Source organism: Myodes glareolus, chromosome 3, assembly GCF_982192425.1.
Source record: "Myodes glareolus chromosome 3, mMyoGla1.1, whole genome shotgun sequence".
NCBI classification, from domain to species: domain Eukaryota; kingdom Metazoa; phylum Chordata; class Mammalia; order Rodentia; family Cricetidae; genus Myodes; species Myodes glareolus.
The window spans coordinates 31,782,279-31,799,667 of NC_142028.1; the positions used below are offsets into that span (position 1 = coordinate 31,782,279).

Here is a 17,389-nt window from a genome sequence, read left to right on the forward strand (position 1 = left end):
CTCTTCCAGATTTTAAGGCAGCCGCAGGAGCATTTCATCTTGGTAGATTTTTTATTTTAATTGGTCAGGTCCAAGGGCAGAGCAACAGTGCTTAATAACCATCTGGCTCCAAAATGTGACACAGATCCATGAGCCAGTTCTCCGCGCGGGGCGTTGTTCGCTTGTCCTTTCTCCCTCTTGCACTCTCTCGCTTTCTTGCTTTCCTACCCTTTCTTTGTGACAGATGCCGTCAGTTATCTATAATTACACCCGTGGACCTTCCCTGGTCTAGCCCAGTAAAGCCATCAGTAAAGGAGAGTTTATCAACAGAGTACGTTAAAAACAGCGCCATCTCCCCCTGAGAGCGGGTCCCCGGTAGATGTCTGGGAGACTGAGTCACTGTCGTTGCTTGTCTGGCTTCTGCTGGTTGTTTCATTTACGTGCGTTTTATTTTTTCTGTCCTGATTGTAGTATGGCTGTCCCAACACTGTCCCTACTTGCCTTGCCTCCTTACCCATCGCCCACACGATGCTCGGCTCTCAGACGTTGTCCTGATGTCCACGCTCACCACACAGCGCTGCCCTGCCCTCTTATGCCTGGACCGCCTCTCAGGAACAGTCCAATGCCATTTTCTAAGTCCTGACTACACCTGGCAGATGGTCGTCAGTCCTCAGCTTCTCTGAATAAACATGTAACTACATCTGGTTAGGCCATTGACACAGAAAGGCCCCGGCTTATATCTTGCCCCCCCCTTTTATTCTATTGTTAGGAATATGCTCTATTATTCTGACTTCTGAAATTGTACCTTTTGCTTGCCTGAGAGCGCTTTCCTTATGCAGTACATGACACTAATCTTACTGCATCCTTTGGTAAGCCACTGACTGCCATATGCCTTCACACATTTTCTTTTCTTAATCCGATATGTCCTTATGTTTACAGGACTCTAACTAGCATGTTAAATCAGGCACACAGTAGGTCTACAACATGATTGGCTGGTGAAAGCATAGGTGGGTTTCTGTTCCATGCCCCTTCATTCTATCTGTCAGCTCTGGGATCAGCCTCCATGCTCTCTTACTGTGAGTCATTTGATAGCACCGGTCCCCAAGAACCCGTTAGTACAAGACCATCCATTGGTTCAGATATAGGCCCTCTGAGTCTGAATTGGAAAGACAGAGGGGAAAAGAACAATGTGTCCCCACTGGAGCCTTACCATATGCCTTAAGTGGCTCCGTCAAATGTCTTAGGGAATATTCTATCTCCACTTGAGCTAACTGACATGTGCCATGGTTCAGCTAGTCTCCCAAATGACTCCTGGGGCAGAGAAGCCCCTTCATCAATTCTCCTGCTGCCCAAGACTCCCCTGGGGTTCTTTAGAAGACTGAAGAGGAGCAGATTTAAGATGTCTCCAGGACGCCAGCTCCCTTTACCTCTCCAGCCATCATGCCAGCAGTGTGGTCATTGCTGCTGTGCTCAGTGTTGATGCCCCGGAGGCAGCGTTTTCAGATACCAGGTGCTCAGGAGAACTCATATGAAAACACCCACGGCTCCTGAGCAAAGTTCGAAGGGCACAAGGGCTCTGGCAGCATCAAAAGGCAAGCTCAGGGGGCCGTTCACTCCCCTTGTGAGAGGGCCTTGCTTTTTAAATTGTGAACCCTTGTTCACAATCCCTTCCTGGCCCTCTGGGGTTCTGCTGGTCCATCTGTGGGTTGTAGGAGGGATGGACTCACCGGGACAGTTTATCTGTGATAAACATCTGCAGTGATTAGACTTTTAAGAAAGAGTTATTATTTTTCCTAATTGAGTGTGTGTGTGTATATTTGCATGTGGGTATGTAACTATGAACACAGGTGCCTGTGAAGGCCAGAGGTATCGGATCCCCTGGGACTGGAGCTAAAGCGGGTTATGAGCTGGCTGAAAAGGGTTCTGAGAACCGAACCCAGGTGCTCGTAACTGCTGAGCCATTTCTCCCTCATGGTTTGGCTCTTAAACAGTTCCCCAAGGTCTCGATGTAGAAGGCTGGATTTCAGCATCAGGAAGGCACAGAAGGCACAGTTGGAAAATGGTGGGGTGTTTGGAGATGAAATCTAGTGAGGGGTTTAATGTTCTTTAAGAGGGTTATGGGACTGGATTCTCTCTCATTTTATTGTGTGCTGTCAACAGGTTTACTCTGTCTCATGGTCCCATCACGCTATGCTGCATGCGCCCCACAATGGCATAAAACAGTAGGCTCAACCAGCCATGGACTAACGTGGTTCTTTCTTTGTAAGGTGGTGATCTCAGATGTTCATTTCAGTAATGGACAGTGAACTGTCCTTCAGGGCTCCATCCTCACATCACCATCTGCTCTATGGTGTGGCTTCATGTATTTTTTTTTTTAGCCGTGTACATCCTGTTAGATAATAAGTAGTTTGAAAACAGGTACAATGATGTTCATTTTTCTCTTGGATTAGCCAATGAAATTTTAGCCAATTTTACGAACTGTCCCCAATCTCATATTGTTAGATCTCAAGGCAAAGATCTGTACCTACCAAAGGTCGGAGGTCAGGATGAGAGAGGATGTAGCCATTGTTAGTGTTCAAAAAGGCATATCCATGTACCCCAAGCTGCCAAAACCAAGGGTTAAGGGCATTAGACACATTGGATGGCTAGGTGGGGGAGGAGTTGGGGAAGGGAATGAAGATAGCAGATCCTAGCAGTCGTGGTGTGGGAGGTTCTTCTGCCTATGTGTTGCTTTTATTGGTTAATGAATAAAGAAACTGGCTTGGCCAGTAGCATGGTAGGAGGAAGGTGGAGTTAGAGAGAAGCCATGGAGCCACTGGAGACAGATGCTGGGAATTGAACCTGGTAAGTCACAGCCACGTGGCAATATACAGATTAATAGAAATGGGTTAAATTAATATGTAAGAGTTAGCCAATAAGAAGCTAGAGCTAATGGGCCAAGCAGTGGTTTAATTAATACAGTTTCTGTGTGATTATTTCGGGTCTAAGTTGACTGGGTGGCCAGGAACCAACAAGCGGCCCTCCTCCAACAGAGTGAGTTTTAAACACAATCATACTGAGCCAGTGTCGCGCTTCTCCCACTGGTTTCCGTCAAGCCACCGTGGACTGCAGCCACAGAAATGTGAGCTCAAGTGAATTTCCTCCACCCTTCAAGTTTATTTTCTCAGCTATTTTGTCACAGTAGTGGGAAGTTCTGGTTCAGACACCCCCCACCCCCAGGATCCCACGCAGGTTCACCTTGTATCGGGGTGCCAGCTTCATGAGTTCTCTTAGGGTCACGTCAGAGCCTACTACGCCCAGGAGAATGCCATGGGATCTCTAGAAGGAAAAATGCAAGGGTCAGAAAAACTGGGCTTCTCAGACGAGACTCTAGGCCTCCCCGGGGCCTGGAAGAGGAAACCTTTACTGATCTTCCTTTGCAGTTGCATTGTAGGCTGAGTTCCCCAGATAAAAGTGTAGACTGTCAGAGGAGGCCCCAGGGGCAAGCTCAGCTGTTAGGAAGATTAATGCCCTGTATTAATATTTAAGTAGTGACATTTAAATGAAATACAAAGCTAAGTGAAATATTAATATTCACAGTCAAGGATGGACTATAAGGACCATAGCTTATGTAGCCTCTCTCTAGCAAAAGCGACTCATTTTCTGACTAAACAGACTACGGAGAGCTCTAGAAATTCCTTCACTAGAGGCCTTCATGTACAAGCAGAATCTACCCACTTTGGCTAGTTAAGTGTGGATCTTCTGGAAGGCTAGCAGAAGATCCCACAGCCTTCTGTTTTAGGAACAGAGCAGGGGGCAGTCACCCCTCTTCCCCGAGGCTGGGAGCTTTGGGAAAGCACGGACTCTCAGCTCCACAGTTGACCAGGGGGTTCTTGCATGGCTTTCCCAGGACTGGGCTTGGGAATCTGTATCCAACCCTTGAAGCGGGCTATAGGACTCAGAGATCTGGGAGCAGTCGCTCACCGTCTCATTCTTTTTGCTGAAGACTGGCATGGCCACCGTGGTCAGGAGCACCAGGCTTTGTGCCTCTGAGGTGAAGAGCTGTTGGGGATGAAAGAGCAGAGGTCAGAGAAGGAGTGAGCCCGGGTGTGCAAAAATCCTTAACACAGCAGCTTAGAGAAGCGAGGCTTCGTCTCTGCCGCTGTCCTCTCTTTCCCGGTTCTCTATTAGACTCAGGCCCGACAGCTACCTAGATGTGGCATGGCCACCACTATTCACTGCCCAGTTTCCTTTTGCTGTGTTCCAAGTCCTCAGACTTCCTTCTGTCAGGTCCTCAGCACGTCCTTAATACCAACATGTGTGAGAGGCACAGGGAGCGTGTGGTGGGCATGGGGTGGAGGGCATGGATGGACGGAAGAGGACCAAGCAAGAAGGGACAAGTGTAAGCACGCAATGTAGGAAAGTAAAGACAATGCTGAAGCAGATCTCAGCCTCTTTTCTTGCCTTCCTTTTGCCCCTCTCTCACTTCTCCATCCTGGGGCACACGGCCTGTGACTACTGACCTCCTGGACAATAGAGGGTCACCTACTTAGATGGACAAGGCTCTCCCCTGTGGCCTCAGTTCAAGGCGTGGCCAACAGTGTGGGACAGATGACATCTCCTGGGCAATGCCTCAGGGAAGAGCCCACTCGAGCTGGTCAGATGCTCCTCTTACTATGCCGGGACTTTTGAATGAACTCCTGAGGCTTTTGTCTCCAGATTGGCAGGGTGGTTTTTATCTACTGCTACACGCCAGAATAAGTGTGCCCTGTCCTTAGACACAGAGAACGGAAGAAGAAAAGCTGAAAGTGTGCCGTCCCAGCCACCTCTGCCTCTGAGTTCCGGTCAATAAGAGGTAAGGAAGTACCTGAGCCAGCAGGGCCCCAGAACAGTCCCTTTTAGATGGTTAACCATGACCTTGCACCACTGGTCTCTAGGACCAGGAGCAGGAGGCCCAGCCGGGGAGTAAAAATGGCTGCAGGAAGGAGCCTAGGTGCCTGTGTCCAGCAGCCTCATCAGCTCTGCGATGCCCACCACAATGCCTAAGTGTCTTCTCCACCTTTGTCTTATCTCAGCCACTGTTGTCAGTAATCCTAGTCTGTATATTGTCACCAAGGCAGGGGCTCCATACAGGCTGTGATTTGGGGAAGAGGCAGAAAGTTCTCCCTCTCAAACATCCTCCATGACCTTTTATCTTTGCTATTTCCCCCTCTGTGTAAGGCATTGCTTCTTCCAGACAATGCACCAGGAACCGCCAGGATGAAGCTGTAGGGTGGTGAACCATTGGTGTGAACATTTGCTTCCCAGGGCATGGAGGAAAGGACAATGAGAGGGGGTAATTCAGAGTGGAAGGCAACACAGGGGTGGGGCATCTGTTGGGCAGAAGTTTAGGACAGTTGGGCACAAAGCTGGTGGTAGGATGCAAACTGCTAGGGGGAGGAGGGCATGGATGGTTTTTATCACCCTTCGTGAGTCTTCCTGTGGATACTGGCCACTCCTGACCAAGAAGTCACCTCTTGCTCCTTCCCTGAGCTCTGGCCTCCCTGCCCATGTGGAGCCATCGTCACGCTCACCCTGCTGTCCATATATGCCTCTGTCCAGATGATGTCATGATCGTGGTTGATGACCATGGGACGGCTGAGCACATGCAGGTACTCCATCACGTTCTCCTGGGCATCGGCCAGTGTGGAGATCTGTGTGTAGTAGCCTGAAGGGGGTAGGACTGTGTGATCACGGGATACAAAGGACAGGCTCCACATAGTCTCTGCATAGGGCCCATGCACACTCCCAGCTGCTGGGTAGCCCTAGCTGGGCCGCTCTACTTCCCGGAGGCCATGCTTTGTCCTCCGGTATAAGACAAAGGCCTGCCCAGCTCCCGTTTGGGAGATTTTGGGGGGGATCTTCTCACTTCTAACACTTCCCCAGACAACAGCAAGGGGCCTCAGGTGCAGCAGTGGTGCCACCAAGTCTCCCACTTGGTACGCTCTCTGAGAAGTGGGACCCCAACAAGATGGTGCCTCCTGTCCTCCTGCGTCCACAGCTCTCAGTTTCCCTCACCTTTATTCTCCCTAAGGCTCTGGTGCAGGCTCAGGCTATGGAGCAGGCTGCTTTGTTCTCTTCAGGGTAGGCACAGTGCTACTGGAAAGGGCTGTGAATGGTTTGGTAACTTCAGGTTTCATTGCCCACCACCTCCCCAAGCCATTTTTTTCCATCAGCAAAATGGGACAGCTTCCTTTCTTCCACGCCTCTTGCCTCAGACTCCGAGAGAATGCTGTTTCCTCTATGTGCAAGACCCTTCCTCATAATCCCCAGACTGGGAAAGTATTTTCTCCCATTGTTCCCTGCACCCTGCCCGGCCTATGCCTTGGTGTCAGCATGACACATTCCCACCATATTCAACTGAAGTCCATGTGCTAGCTACACTAAGATTGAGACTGAGCCCCTTTGCCCCATCACTCTTGGTCCACAGCCTTCAAACAGCACCAGGTATCAAGCACAGACTCAGTAAATTTCTATTGAATAAACAGAGTTGCATTGCAAGGCCAGGTTTTGGGTTCTGATCCCAGAGAGAAGAGAGCTGTTGGTACACAAAGCATTGTTCTAGAGAAAGTACCACACCTGCTGGTTGTGGCCACCTGTACATATAATCACAGCACTGGGGAGACTGAGGCAGGAGGATCATTATGACTTGAGGTCAGGCTGGGATACCCAGTGACAGCCTGTCTCATAAAACTAGTAAATAAGGCCATTTGCCAAGAAGTCTGGCAACCTAGAGGGTTCAATTCCTGTAACCTGCGTGGTCAAAAGAGAGAACTGAGTTCCACAGGTTATCCTCTGACCCCTATCACAGACATGTGATTGGGTACATGCACAGATGGGCACACACACACAGACACACATCTGCATGTGCACATGTGTGCTCTAAATAAATAAATAAATAAATAAATGTCAAATTAAAAAAATTTAACCTCCCTCAGAAAAAATCAATCAACAATATAAATAAGGAAAAAATGAAAAAAAAATGGAGCTGGAAATAGCTCAGACAGTAAAACACTTGCCAAGCAAAGACATAAGCCTCATCCTAGAACCCATGTAAAAAGGTGTGTGTGGTGGCCTGCCCTTGTAGTGCCAGTGCTGGGGAGGCAGATATGGGTGGATTCCTGAGGCTCTCCAGTCAGCCTGACTAGCTTAGCTGGTAAGAAAAACCTGTTTCAAAAACCCAAGACAGAAGGCTCCTCTTAATGAACAGCTTCTCCTGAGGTCCTCTGGCCTCCACATACATGCACACACATGCATGCATTTCTTCAATGTGTGCACACACACAAGAGAAAAAAAGATGACCCCCTGCTTTTGTCTTTGAACAAAGTCAGTGCCTTAATTTGCCACAACAGGAATGAAGGCGGGGCATAAGGGAGCTGACATTTAAAATGTGGGTCTCCCGATATAAATGCACACAGCTATGAATACCTAATTTTTGACAAAGAAGCCAAAATTATACTATGGAATAAAGAAAGTATCAGCAAATGGTGTCGGCATAACTGAATGTCGGCATGTAGAAGAACGCAGATAGATCCATGTCTATCGCTCTGCACAAAGCTCAAGTCCAAGTGGATCAAAGACCTCAGTATAAATCCAGTTACACTGAACCTGATAGAAGAGAAAGTGGTAAAAACCTTGAAAACATTGGCACAGAAGATCACTTCCTGAATTTAACACTAGGAGCACAGACACTGAGGTCAACAATTAATAAATGGGACCTCCTGAAACAGAGAAACTTCTGTAAGGCAAAGGACACTGTCAGTAAGACAAAATGGCAGCCTACAGAATGTGATAAGATCTTCACCAACCCCACATCTGACAGAGGGCTAATCTTCAAAATATATACAGAACTCAAGAAGCTAAACATAAAAATATCAAATAATCCAATTTAAAAATGGTTGTGCGGGAGAATTATCTGTATTCTGTCAATCATGTTTTAAATAAATGCTGATTGGCCAGGCAGGAAGTATAGGCGGGAAAACCAGATAGGAAGTAGAGGTGGCACAATGAGAACAGGAGTATTCTGGGAAGAAGGAAGCTCTCTTCTCCCACTCCTGTCCAGATACTGAAGAAGCAGGATGTGACTTGCCCCGCTGGAAAGGGTACTGAGCCATGTGACTAACATAGATAAGAATTATGGGTTAATATAAGCTACAAGGGTTAATAAGTAGCCTGAGCTAATGGGCCAACCAGTTTTATAACTTATGGAGATCTCTGTGTGATTTTCTTTGGGGCTTGTCAGCTGTGAGGAACTGGGCAGGACAGAAACCCCAACAAGCAGGCCCTTCATGTTAAAAAATGGGGTACAGATCTAAACAGAATTCTCAACAGAAAATCTCAAATGGTGGAGATACACTTAAAGAACTGTTCAACATCCTTAGTCATCAGGGAAATGCAAATCAAAATGACTCTAAGATTCCATCTTATACCTGCCAGAATGGCCAAGATCAAAACCACTAATGGGAACTTACGTGGAGAAGATGTCGAGTAACGGGACTACCTACACCCCCACCTCTGGAGGGAGTGGAAACTTGTACAGTCACTTTGGAAATTGGTATGGCAGTTTCTTAGAAAATTGGGAATCAATCTACCTCAATACACAGCTATACCAATTTTAGGCAAATACCCAAAGGATGCACGATTATACCACAAGACATTTGCTCAACTATGTTCATAGCAGAATTATTCATAATAGCTAGAACCTGAAAACAACCTAGATGCTCCTCAACCAAAGAATGGATAAAGAAAATATGGTACATTTTCACAATGGAGTATTTCACTCAGTTGTAAAACACAGTGACCTCATGAAATTTGCAGGCAAATGGATGGAACTAGAAAAAAATCATTCTGAGTGAGGTAACCCAGACCCAGAAAGACAAACATGGTGTGTACTTGAAAGGGCCAAGCAGATGCCATAACAGGCTGCTCAGTCTTCTCTCAGGCCCCAGTTTCAGCTCCCTGAAACTGAACAAGCAGCTTCTGAAGAAAAGCCACGAATAGAGGACAAGCAATCTCCCTCACTCCCAACAGCAAGGAGGCCTGGTGCATGCGGTACTAGGCCAGGCCAGGCCAGAGCCAACCTCCACAACAGCTCAAGGACAGTGCCTGGGACTTGTCCAGGCCTATTGGGGTCACTGCCATCTTCCCTTTGTGTAGGATGGATGGTCCCAGCACGCCGGTATACTAAAAAAAGACTCTTCGCTTTTGCATCGAATATGGTCTCTTGATGGTCTTTGGGGGTCTTGACTCTGGATACAACATACTCACTCATTAGTGGATATTAGGAAGGAAGTATAGGAAAACCAACCTACAATCCACAGCCCAGAGAGTTTAGATAACAAGGAGTGTCCAAAGAGGGATGCATGGATTTCCCTGGGAAGGGGAACTAGAGGAGATCTCCTGGGTAAACTGGGGGCAGGGGTTGGGGATGGAGGAATGAGAACTAGAGGGAACTGGATTGGGCGGGCTGCATGTGTGAAGCAAGTGGGAGGCAGGATGGAAAGGGAGAGTAACAAAAGAGACATCTTCATAGGGGTCATTTCAGAGTTAGGGAGAAGCCTGGTGCCAGGGAAATCCCTAGAAACCCACAAGGATGACCCCAACTAAGGCTCCTGGTAATAGTGGAGATGGTGCCTAAACTGACCATCTACTGGAAACAGAATGGTGACTTCCCTAATTGCCATCAGAGACACTCTATCCAGTAACTGACGGAAGCAGAGGCAGAGATCCACAGACAAGCACTGTGCTGAGCTCCGAGAGTCTTGTAGAAGAAAGGGAGGAGGGATTGTACCAGCCAGGGGTTCATGATGGGGAAACGCACAGGGATAGCTGACCTGAGCTCATGGGAGCTCACAGACACCAGACCAACCATCAGGGAGACTGCATGGAACCAACCTAGGCCCTCTGCAAGTGTGTGGCAATCCTGTAGCTTTGTCTCTTAGGAAAGCTTCTAACAACGAGAGCAGAGCTTCTCCCTGGGGCCTAACTGCCATTTGGTAACCTGTTCCCCATGCTGGAGTACCTGGCCCTGCCTTGATATAGGGGAATGAGCTTGTCCCTGCCTCAAACTGACATGCCATGCTTTGTGCAAGCTCATGGGAGGCCTGTCTCCTTCTGAATGGAGATGGAGAAGAAGTGAATGGGGAGTGGGGTAGATGGGAAAGGGGAGGGAGCGGGAAGCTGGTTGGCATGCAAAATAAATAAAAAATGCTATTTAAATAAAAAATTAAAAAAAAGAAAAAATGTGGGTCCTCTCTTGCCTCCTGCTCTGTATTCTGTGTTATATATTTGTACAAGGCTTTATTTGAGGAGACAGTTCTCTTGTGTACACCCTGGGTAAGTGGCCTTTGATTTGCGTTTTGGATGTCTATAAGCCCCGAAGTCTTGCCATCCTGCTGGCTTCCTGCGGACCGCAGGGTGCTCTCTTGCCGTCACTTACCTTTGTTGTTGCAGGCGATCCACTTCATGCGGTCGGCAAACGTCACTTCTCTTCCAATAAGGTAAGTGAAAACTCGGACCTGTCCACAAGAGAGGGACTCAGCAGCTGCAGGCAGCATAAGTGCCATTTATGATGGCCTTCCATACAGGGCCATGCAGGTCTTTCTTCTGGGTTCTCTGGCTGCACCCTCTTGGGCCAGAGAAAACCCAGAGGCCCTGGTGAGAACGTGAACTGCCAGGGTTCACGTGAACTGCACGGAGCAGTTCTTATGTCTCAAAACCACACTGGTCCTTTGTCCTGCAGCCTCCTGCATCCCTCCTCCCGGCCCAGGTTGCTGTACTTTCGGACACCCAATTAGAGTGTACCTGACCTGGTGCACAGGTCTAAGGGAAAGAACGCTGAACATGGGGCTGTGCTGCATGTAAGACTACCATGGTTTCGAGAACTCTGCCCTGGCACTGGTAGAGGCCTTCTCTGCTCTGACTTGCAGCGGGAGTTACCTTGCGGTCTGGCCAGTTATATTTCTCAAACACGGGCTCATAGTCTTCCACGGCTCCGTCGGTGATAAGCATAATGGCCTGGTTACAGAGACTTCCTCGTCTGGACTCTTGAAACTGAGAGAGCAGGGGTGAGGCTGTCACCACAGCCACAACCTGTAGTTGCAATGTGGCCTCCCTCTACCCCCACCTGCCCAGGCTTCCCCCCAGTAGGTACCTGATTCAGGATCTGGAAAGCCTCGATTAGGGCCTGACTCACAACACCCACGCCTTTGACCATCAGTTCATCCACCAACTGCTTGAAATGCTGTCAGGGTAAACATGAGATGAGGCTTAGCGGGCCAAATGGACCCAGGAATCCTAACGCGGAGGGTGTTTAGAAGTGTTGTCTTGTCAGGGCAAGACCCAAGCTCCACAGCACAGCCAACCACATTCACTTGAGTCCGTGTTTCTTAAATGCCCAAAGATAAACTAAGTGCAAAAGGCTTGGTACCAATCTCTATCTCCTCCTAGATGGCGGGGCTGAGGATGAGGCTGGCCAGAAGGTGGACAGCCCAGGGTAACCACTGACTTGCTTTGTTCTTGCTGGAGGCCATGTAATGGGCAGAGCGCTGTATAGAGTCTTCCCAGACACCTCCCCCACCTGGATTCGAGCTTCGGAGTGGCCAAGCTCACCTCTCGGTTGTCTCGGTCTGCCTGGACGAGGATGCCTTTGAAGCAGGGCTCAATGTAGTGGACGTAGTCATTGTACTGCAAGGCACAGTGAAGATGGAGAGAAAACAATGTCTCACCTGGGCAAATGGGCAGTGCTGTCTTGGGGGTGTCTGAACAGAGCAAGTGGAGGATCTTGACTCTAAAACTGCTCCCCAAGTCCTGGTTCTGATGTAAGGTGCCCTTTCTAGGGTGTACTGAGGCCTTGCCATCCAGAAGGCATTCCTTTGTGCACTCAGACCAGCCAAGCCACTGTCCACCAATCCCAGAGCTTCCCTTGCATAGGTCTCTCCCCAGCCGGGGTAGGGAACTCTAAACTGCTTTTTGTTATTGTTTATTTGATAGTGACTTTCATTATGTAGCCCAGGCTAGCCTGGTATTTAAATCTTTTGGCTAAATGTTTAGAATGTTGAGAGAATAGGTGTGGGCTACCAAGCTAGCTACATATATACTCTTGTTCTTTGCATACATGTAGATGGTCATTCAGTTATCCACAGGGGTCCCTAATCTTCCTTTTTCAGGGTCCCTAATCTTCCTTCTGCTGACATAAGAGGAAAGAGAGAAGACACATAGCTACATCATGGAAGAGCTGTGGGGGGCACTGGGGAGCACAGAAGTCCGGGTTCCTTCTGGGAGCTTCTCTGAGGAAGCAGGACAGAGTGTGAGAGGGAGGGGCTGCAGATGTACAGGGATAGTACACTTCCTCTCCCTGGTAGAGTCTGGAACCTGTTTCTGTGACCATCTTGCTGGTGCAGACCCTGGAATGGGTGTGGGAGTCAGCCCTGGGCTGTGTGACGGTTAGGAGTGCTGCCGTGGGCTAGCTGAGCCTTGGGTAGCAAGTCAGGGTCTGGATCCCCCAGCATGATCCTTCTGAAGCAAGACACCTTTGTCTCAAGCATGTATACATGCTATATAAATTCCACTAACCGCTAGAAATGTTAGCAACTATGCAGGCTGATAAGGAATTTTGGATCAGTGGCCTCTCTAAATAACACCCCAGAGTGGCTGTCAGCTCTGCGTCCATGGAGCTCAAGTGGTCCCCTATTGGTTGGACTTTTAAGCACCCTCCCTCTTTCTCCTGTGTACCTCCTTTCTGCCTTCGTGTCTGGGCTTATGGGATAAGGAAAGCGAGAGACTGGAATCCTAACAGATCAAGGGCTCAAGATCCCATCTGACCCCGTGTAGATGGGGAGGCTGCCAGCAGCGATGCTGCCAGGAGCCCACAGAGGGAACGGAGGCGCTGCTGGGGCCTGTGGTTCTCTGTCTGTGTCAGACACGGAAATGGACGGCGCATATGGCCTCAGTGAGGGCTGAGCACACTCCCACATTATCTCAGATGCTTTGAGGGAACCTCGCAAAGCCACCCCCAGGCACTGCGGGTACTAGTTCAGGAGTCTTCAGTGTCCCTCTATGGTGGGAGGCACCCGTGGCTGGAAATACAGCCCTTTCGGTTCAGGAAAAGAATATTTTCCCAGAGCAGGTGAGAGCAACTGCCAAACAGGAAGCCGCCATTACCGCAATGATATTCACGAAGTCGTTTTCCCCCAGGGTGTCCAAAATGGTGGTGATGGTGTGTTTCGCGATGGCCATCCTCAGCCCCTTCATGCTGCCGCTCACGTCCACTAGGATCACTATGTCCTTGGGAGAGGTGGCTGCTTGGATGTACCTTTAGCAGATAGAGAGGAAATGGGATGGAGGTCAAGGCTGGTACTGCCACCTGGCTGGGAGCCTCCTGTTGAATTTATTTGATCTGGCCTATAATAAACTTGGGTCCCCCAAGTTTAGGCCATTGTGTGCTGTAACCCCTGGACACTAAGGTTACTGGGGTGGTGAGATTGGAAGAAAGCCCCCTCCTTTTTGACAGAGGCCAGCCAGGGTCCCTGAGGGTCTGGCAGCAGGAAAGGAGGAGGATACACAGCTAATCTACCTGGGAAAGGGCTTGGCAAGAGCAGAGCCAGAGACAGTTGCTCTGGAGATGGCTCAGTACGCAGGGAGGTCTGAGTTGGAGACGGTGGGGAGGGAATGAGGAGCGTAGCTAGCAAATCTTCCTATTCCTGGCTTGGATTAAGTCACTGACATCCCTCCTTAAGCCTCCGTGTAGAGAAAGGGGCAAGAAAGCCAAGCAAAGCCCTTAGGCTGGAAGGTAAATGCTGGGGCACAGTGCCCCTCCCCTGGGAGCACTTACCAGCCACGGTTTCTGCAGTCGAAGGCAATGACTCCATTTTCATCGGGCTTCCACTTGATTCCTGGGGAAACAAAGGCAGCATCTCTCACCAGTTCGAGGAGCTACCTGGGGACGCTGGCTATTGCTGGCTCCCACAATGGCCATGACCCCCAGGGTAGGTTCTGCTTCTCATATGGAGAACATGGTGAGGACACTAAACCATACCCTGTAAACTGAGGCAGCTGGCAAGGATGGAGGCCACTTCTATGGAGAGAAACTTGCCATCCAAACTGTCAGATCCAGGGCAGGACCCCCCCCCCCACACACACACACATGTGCCAGAGCTCCTTTGTGAGGATAAACTTCGTATCAGTGAAGGAAGAGCTGCGGAAGCCATCCGGACATGGCATAGCAGTGAGAATCCGAGCTCTGACCTGCGCTCACTGTTCAAGTGGCTCATTAGCATGTATGGTCCCTCCTGGGCTGAGAAAAAAGTGTTGCTAAGTAATTTATGTCAGGAACTCCAGGCACCAAGCAGAGTAGGTGTTCGACAGCAGTCTGCTGAATGAAATCAGAGGCCTGAGAGACCTCGCTTGAACCCCAGCAGAATGCAGGGGGTGGATTCTGTCTCTCCATCTAAACATTAGTTGGGGAAAATGCACAAAAACCACCAGTGTGATCCACAAATCCTCTGCAGAGAAAGACCTTGGTAATCAGGAATAATGGGTTCAAAACGAGTGAGAAGAGCAGATGGGATTGTAATATGCTATGCTGGGACTAGACAAAGCACTGTGGCAGATTCCAGCAGTCTAGCGGCTTCGGAGTCGCTTCTGGGTTGATAGCAGGTGGGATCTAAGGAGGCTGAGGCTTCAGAGCCATTCCCCGGATGTAAGGATGAAGTCTTAGGGGCGAGGGTGGGGATCGGGGCAGCCAGAAGCCAAGGTCTTGAAGAGATGCAGGACAGAAGCAAAGGGCAGGCCTCATTCAGTGGGGATTGTGTGGGATGGCTCGGACCTAGACTGCAGGGGAGCAGAAGAGGGAAGCTTTCCTAAGGTCACACTGCCAGCAGCAAGGTTGCGGGAAGCTTGATCTCATACTGACAGCGGTTGGATCATGGGAACCTGAATTCAGAAGAGTGTTGAGGAGAAGCTGAGCTGGTGTTCTTGGTTTGAATTAAAGTCTTAGAAGAGAACTTCAGCAGACCTGGATGCCTGATCCTCAAGTGGCAACATAAAGGGAAGTTCCCTCCTTTCCCTCTCCCTTCCCCTCCCCCACACCTCTCTCTTCCTTTCCTCATGGTTTCCTGCCTAGCAGAGTACAAGCAGCGCTGGCCTCACACAAGGATGACCAAAGTCGTGGGAAGCAAGTGTGAGAGGCAGTGAGATCAAGGCCATTAGATTAACTTCCCAAGAGTTACAGATGGTGGAACCTAAGATAAAATAACATTAAAAGGCCAAAGGGAAAAAAAAAGGAATGAAAAGAATATATCATGTGGATGTCACTTTATGACATCCAAGAAAGATTTAAAATGACGTGTCATGGGACTGATTAAAGGTCAGATACAATAAGCACACAAAGCAGCAGGGACATGGAAAATGGAAGCAAAACAATCAACACGACCGAGCCAAAGGCTCAGCATTTTCTGCTGGCAGAATGATCTCACGAGCCCTTCTCAAGCCCACACAGGAAGTGCAAGCTTGAGATGAGTCAGGTCGTTAAAACTGATCTCAATTAACTTCCGTTGTCACCACACAGATCACAGAGCAGCTGAGTCAGAAATTTATTTTATTATTTTTAATTAGATATATGTGTGCGGGTCTGTGTGTGGATACATGCCCATGATTGCTGTGTCCACGGAGGCCGAAGGTGCAGGATTCCCCTCCAGGCAGTTGTAAGCCACCCGACATGACTGCTGGGGACTGAACTTCGGCTTTTCTTCGAGGGCAATGTACACTCTTAGCCGCTGAGCTCTCCCTCCAGCCAGGGTTAAGAATCGATAGCGAGGAAATAACTTGCAATTATATGCTTGGAGATTAAAACCTATACCTCAAATAGCTGAAGCATCACTGAAGAAATCACAGGAAGACTGGCCTGGGAGGGTAGCAGAGTTGGTCGAGTGTTCATCTAGCGCTCACAGAGCCCTGGTTTGGTTTTCAGCACACGTGTAGCAGGCATGATGGTGCGTGCCTGTGATCTTAGCACCAGGGGATGGAGACAGCAGGGTCCAGAACCCATGACCAGGCTGCTGAGATGCCTGGCTGACCGAATAAAGGGGCATGTGTCAAGGCCCATGACCTGAGTTCAGTTTCTGGGGCCCACACAGCAAACGAGAAAACTGATTCCTGCAAGCTGTCCTTGGACCTCCACACTCATGCTATGACGTTTGTGTGCCGGCCAAGTAAAAGGAACCCAAGCTCGCCTCTCACTTTTGGCTACATAGAGAGTGTGAGATTGACCTGATCTATAGACTGATATTCAACCTCTCTCTCTCTCTATCTCTCTCTCTCTCTCCCTCTCCCTCTCCCCCCCCCTCTCTCTCTCGACTATAGACTGATATTCAATCTCTCTCTCTCTCTCTCTCTCTCTCTCTCTCTCTCTCTCTCTCTCTCTCTCTGGACTACAGACTGATATTCAATCTCTCTCTCTCTCTCTCTCTCTTTCTGGACTATAGACTGATATTCAATCTTAATCTCTCTCTCTCAATCTCTCGTTCTCTCTCATCTCTGTGTATGTATCTCTGTCAGTCTGTCTCTTTAAAATAATAATTTCTTGTACTGTCCTTACTGGATTTTCAAAATTTTACCAGTTTCCTAGACTAGATCGGGAAATAATTTCCCTTTTCTAGTTTCTGGAAGTATTTGAGTAAGACCAAAATGGCCATCCTTTTGAAGGCTTAATTAGTCATTTTCAAGCATACAGAACCACTGTTTAAGGTGACACTAATAGTCTGCTTTTTCTCTTTCTTTCTTTCTTTTTTTAATACAGGTAGGTTGGCCTAGATCTCATTATGTAGACTAGGCTGGCCTTGAACTCTGCCTGCCTCTGCCTATGGAATGCTGGGATTAAAGATGTGCACCACCATGCCCTGCTATTTAGTCTTGAAAATTTAATAAAATTACTTTTTTAAAATTCAAAATCTCTTTTATCTGAGTTTTTAGATGAATACATTTGTATCATTACTGTCTTTTAAATGTCTGCTGTATGTGTAATAATGTTTTTATTTATAACATTCCACTTTAAAAATTAATTTCCCAGTGGTTTCCATGTCTGTTGGTTGGTCTTTACAGGAACTCTTTGCTGCTGTTTAGCATTGTGGGTGGAATCCAAGATCCTGAGCAAGCTGGATAAATGCTCTCCCACTGGGCGACTCTCCAGCCCTTCAGGAATCATCCCTTGTCTTTCTTTATTCCTTGGTTTCAAATTCCGTCCATTTTAGTTCTTACTTTTTATGTTTTTGTTGACATATTGGGATTAAACCCCTCCCTGTTCCTTCTCTTTGTCTGGAATGGAGCTCATTATGATCTTAGACTGGGTTTCATCTTGTAACAGTTCTCTTGCCTAAGCCCCCTGGATCTTGGTATT

General features: G+C 48.5%; 1 protein-coding gene across 3 annotated transcripts in view; it reads right to left on the reverse strand.

Annotated features, from left to right (window-relative positions):
* Cacna2d4 (calcium voltage-gated channel auxiliary subunit alpha2delta 4) overlaps positions 1-17,389 on the reverse strand; it is a 100,561-nt gene that overhangs the window by 63,382 nt on the left and 19,790 nt on the right. For 2 of the 3 annotated variants that reach the window (XM_087904332.1, XM_087904331.1), the window contains exons 7-16: positions 13,829-13,889; positions 13,159-13,309; positions 11,608-11,682; positions 11,150-11,239; positions 10,936-11,049; positions 10,436-10,514; positions 5,532-5,665; positions 3,943-4,020; positions 3,217-3,297; positions 2,508-2,582 (exon numbers count right to left, since the gene is read on the reverse strand). In XM_087904332.1, the coding sequence (XP_087760458.1) occupies positions 2,508-2,582; positions 3,217-3,297; positions 3,943-4,020; positions 5,532-5,665; positions 10,436-10,514; positions 10,936-11,049; positions 11,150-11,239; positions 11,608-11,682; positions 13,159-13,309; positions 13,829-13,889 (938 nt within the window). The remainder of the gene's footprint in view (positions 1-2,507; positions 2,583-3,216; positions 3,298-3,942; positions 4,021-5,531; positions 5,666-10,435; positions 10,515-10,935; positions 11,050-11,149; positions 11,240-11,607; positions 11,683-13,158; positions 13,310-13,828; positions 13,890-17,389) is intronic. The other variant, XM_087904333.1, reaches the window with a different exon arrangement.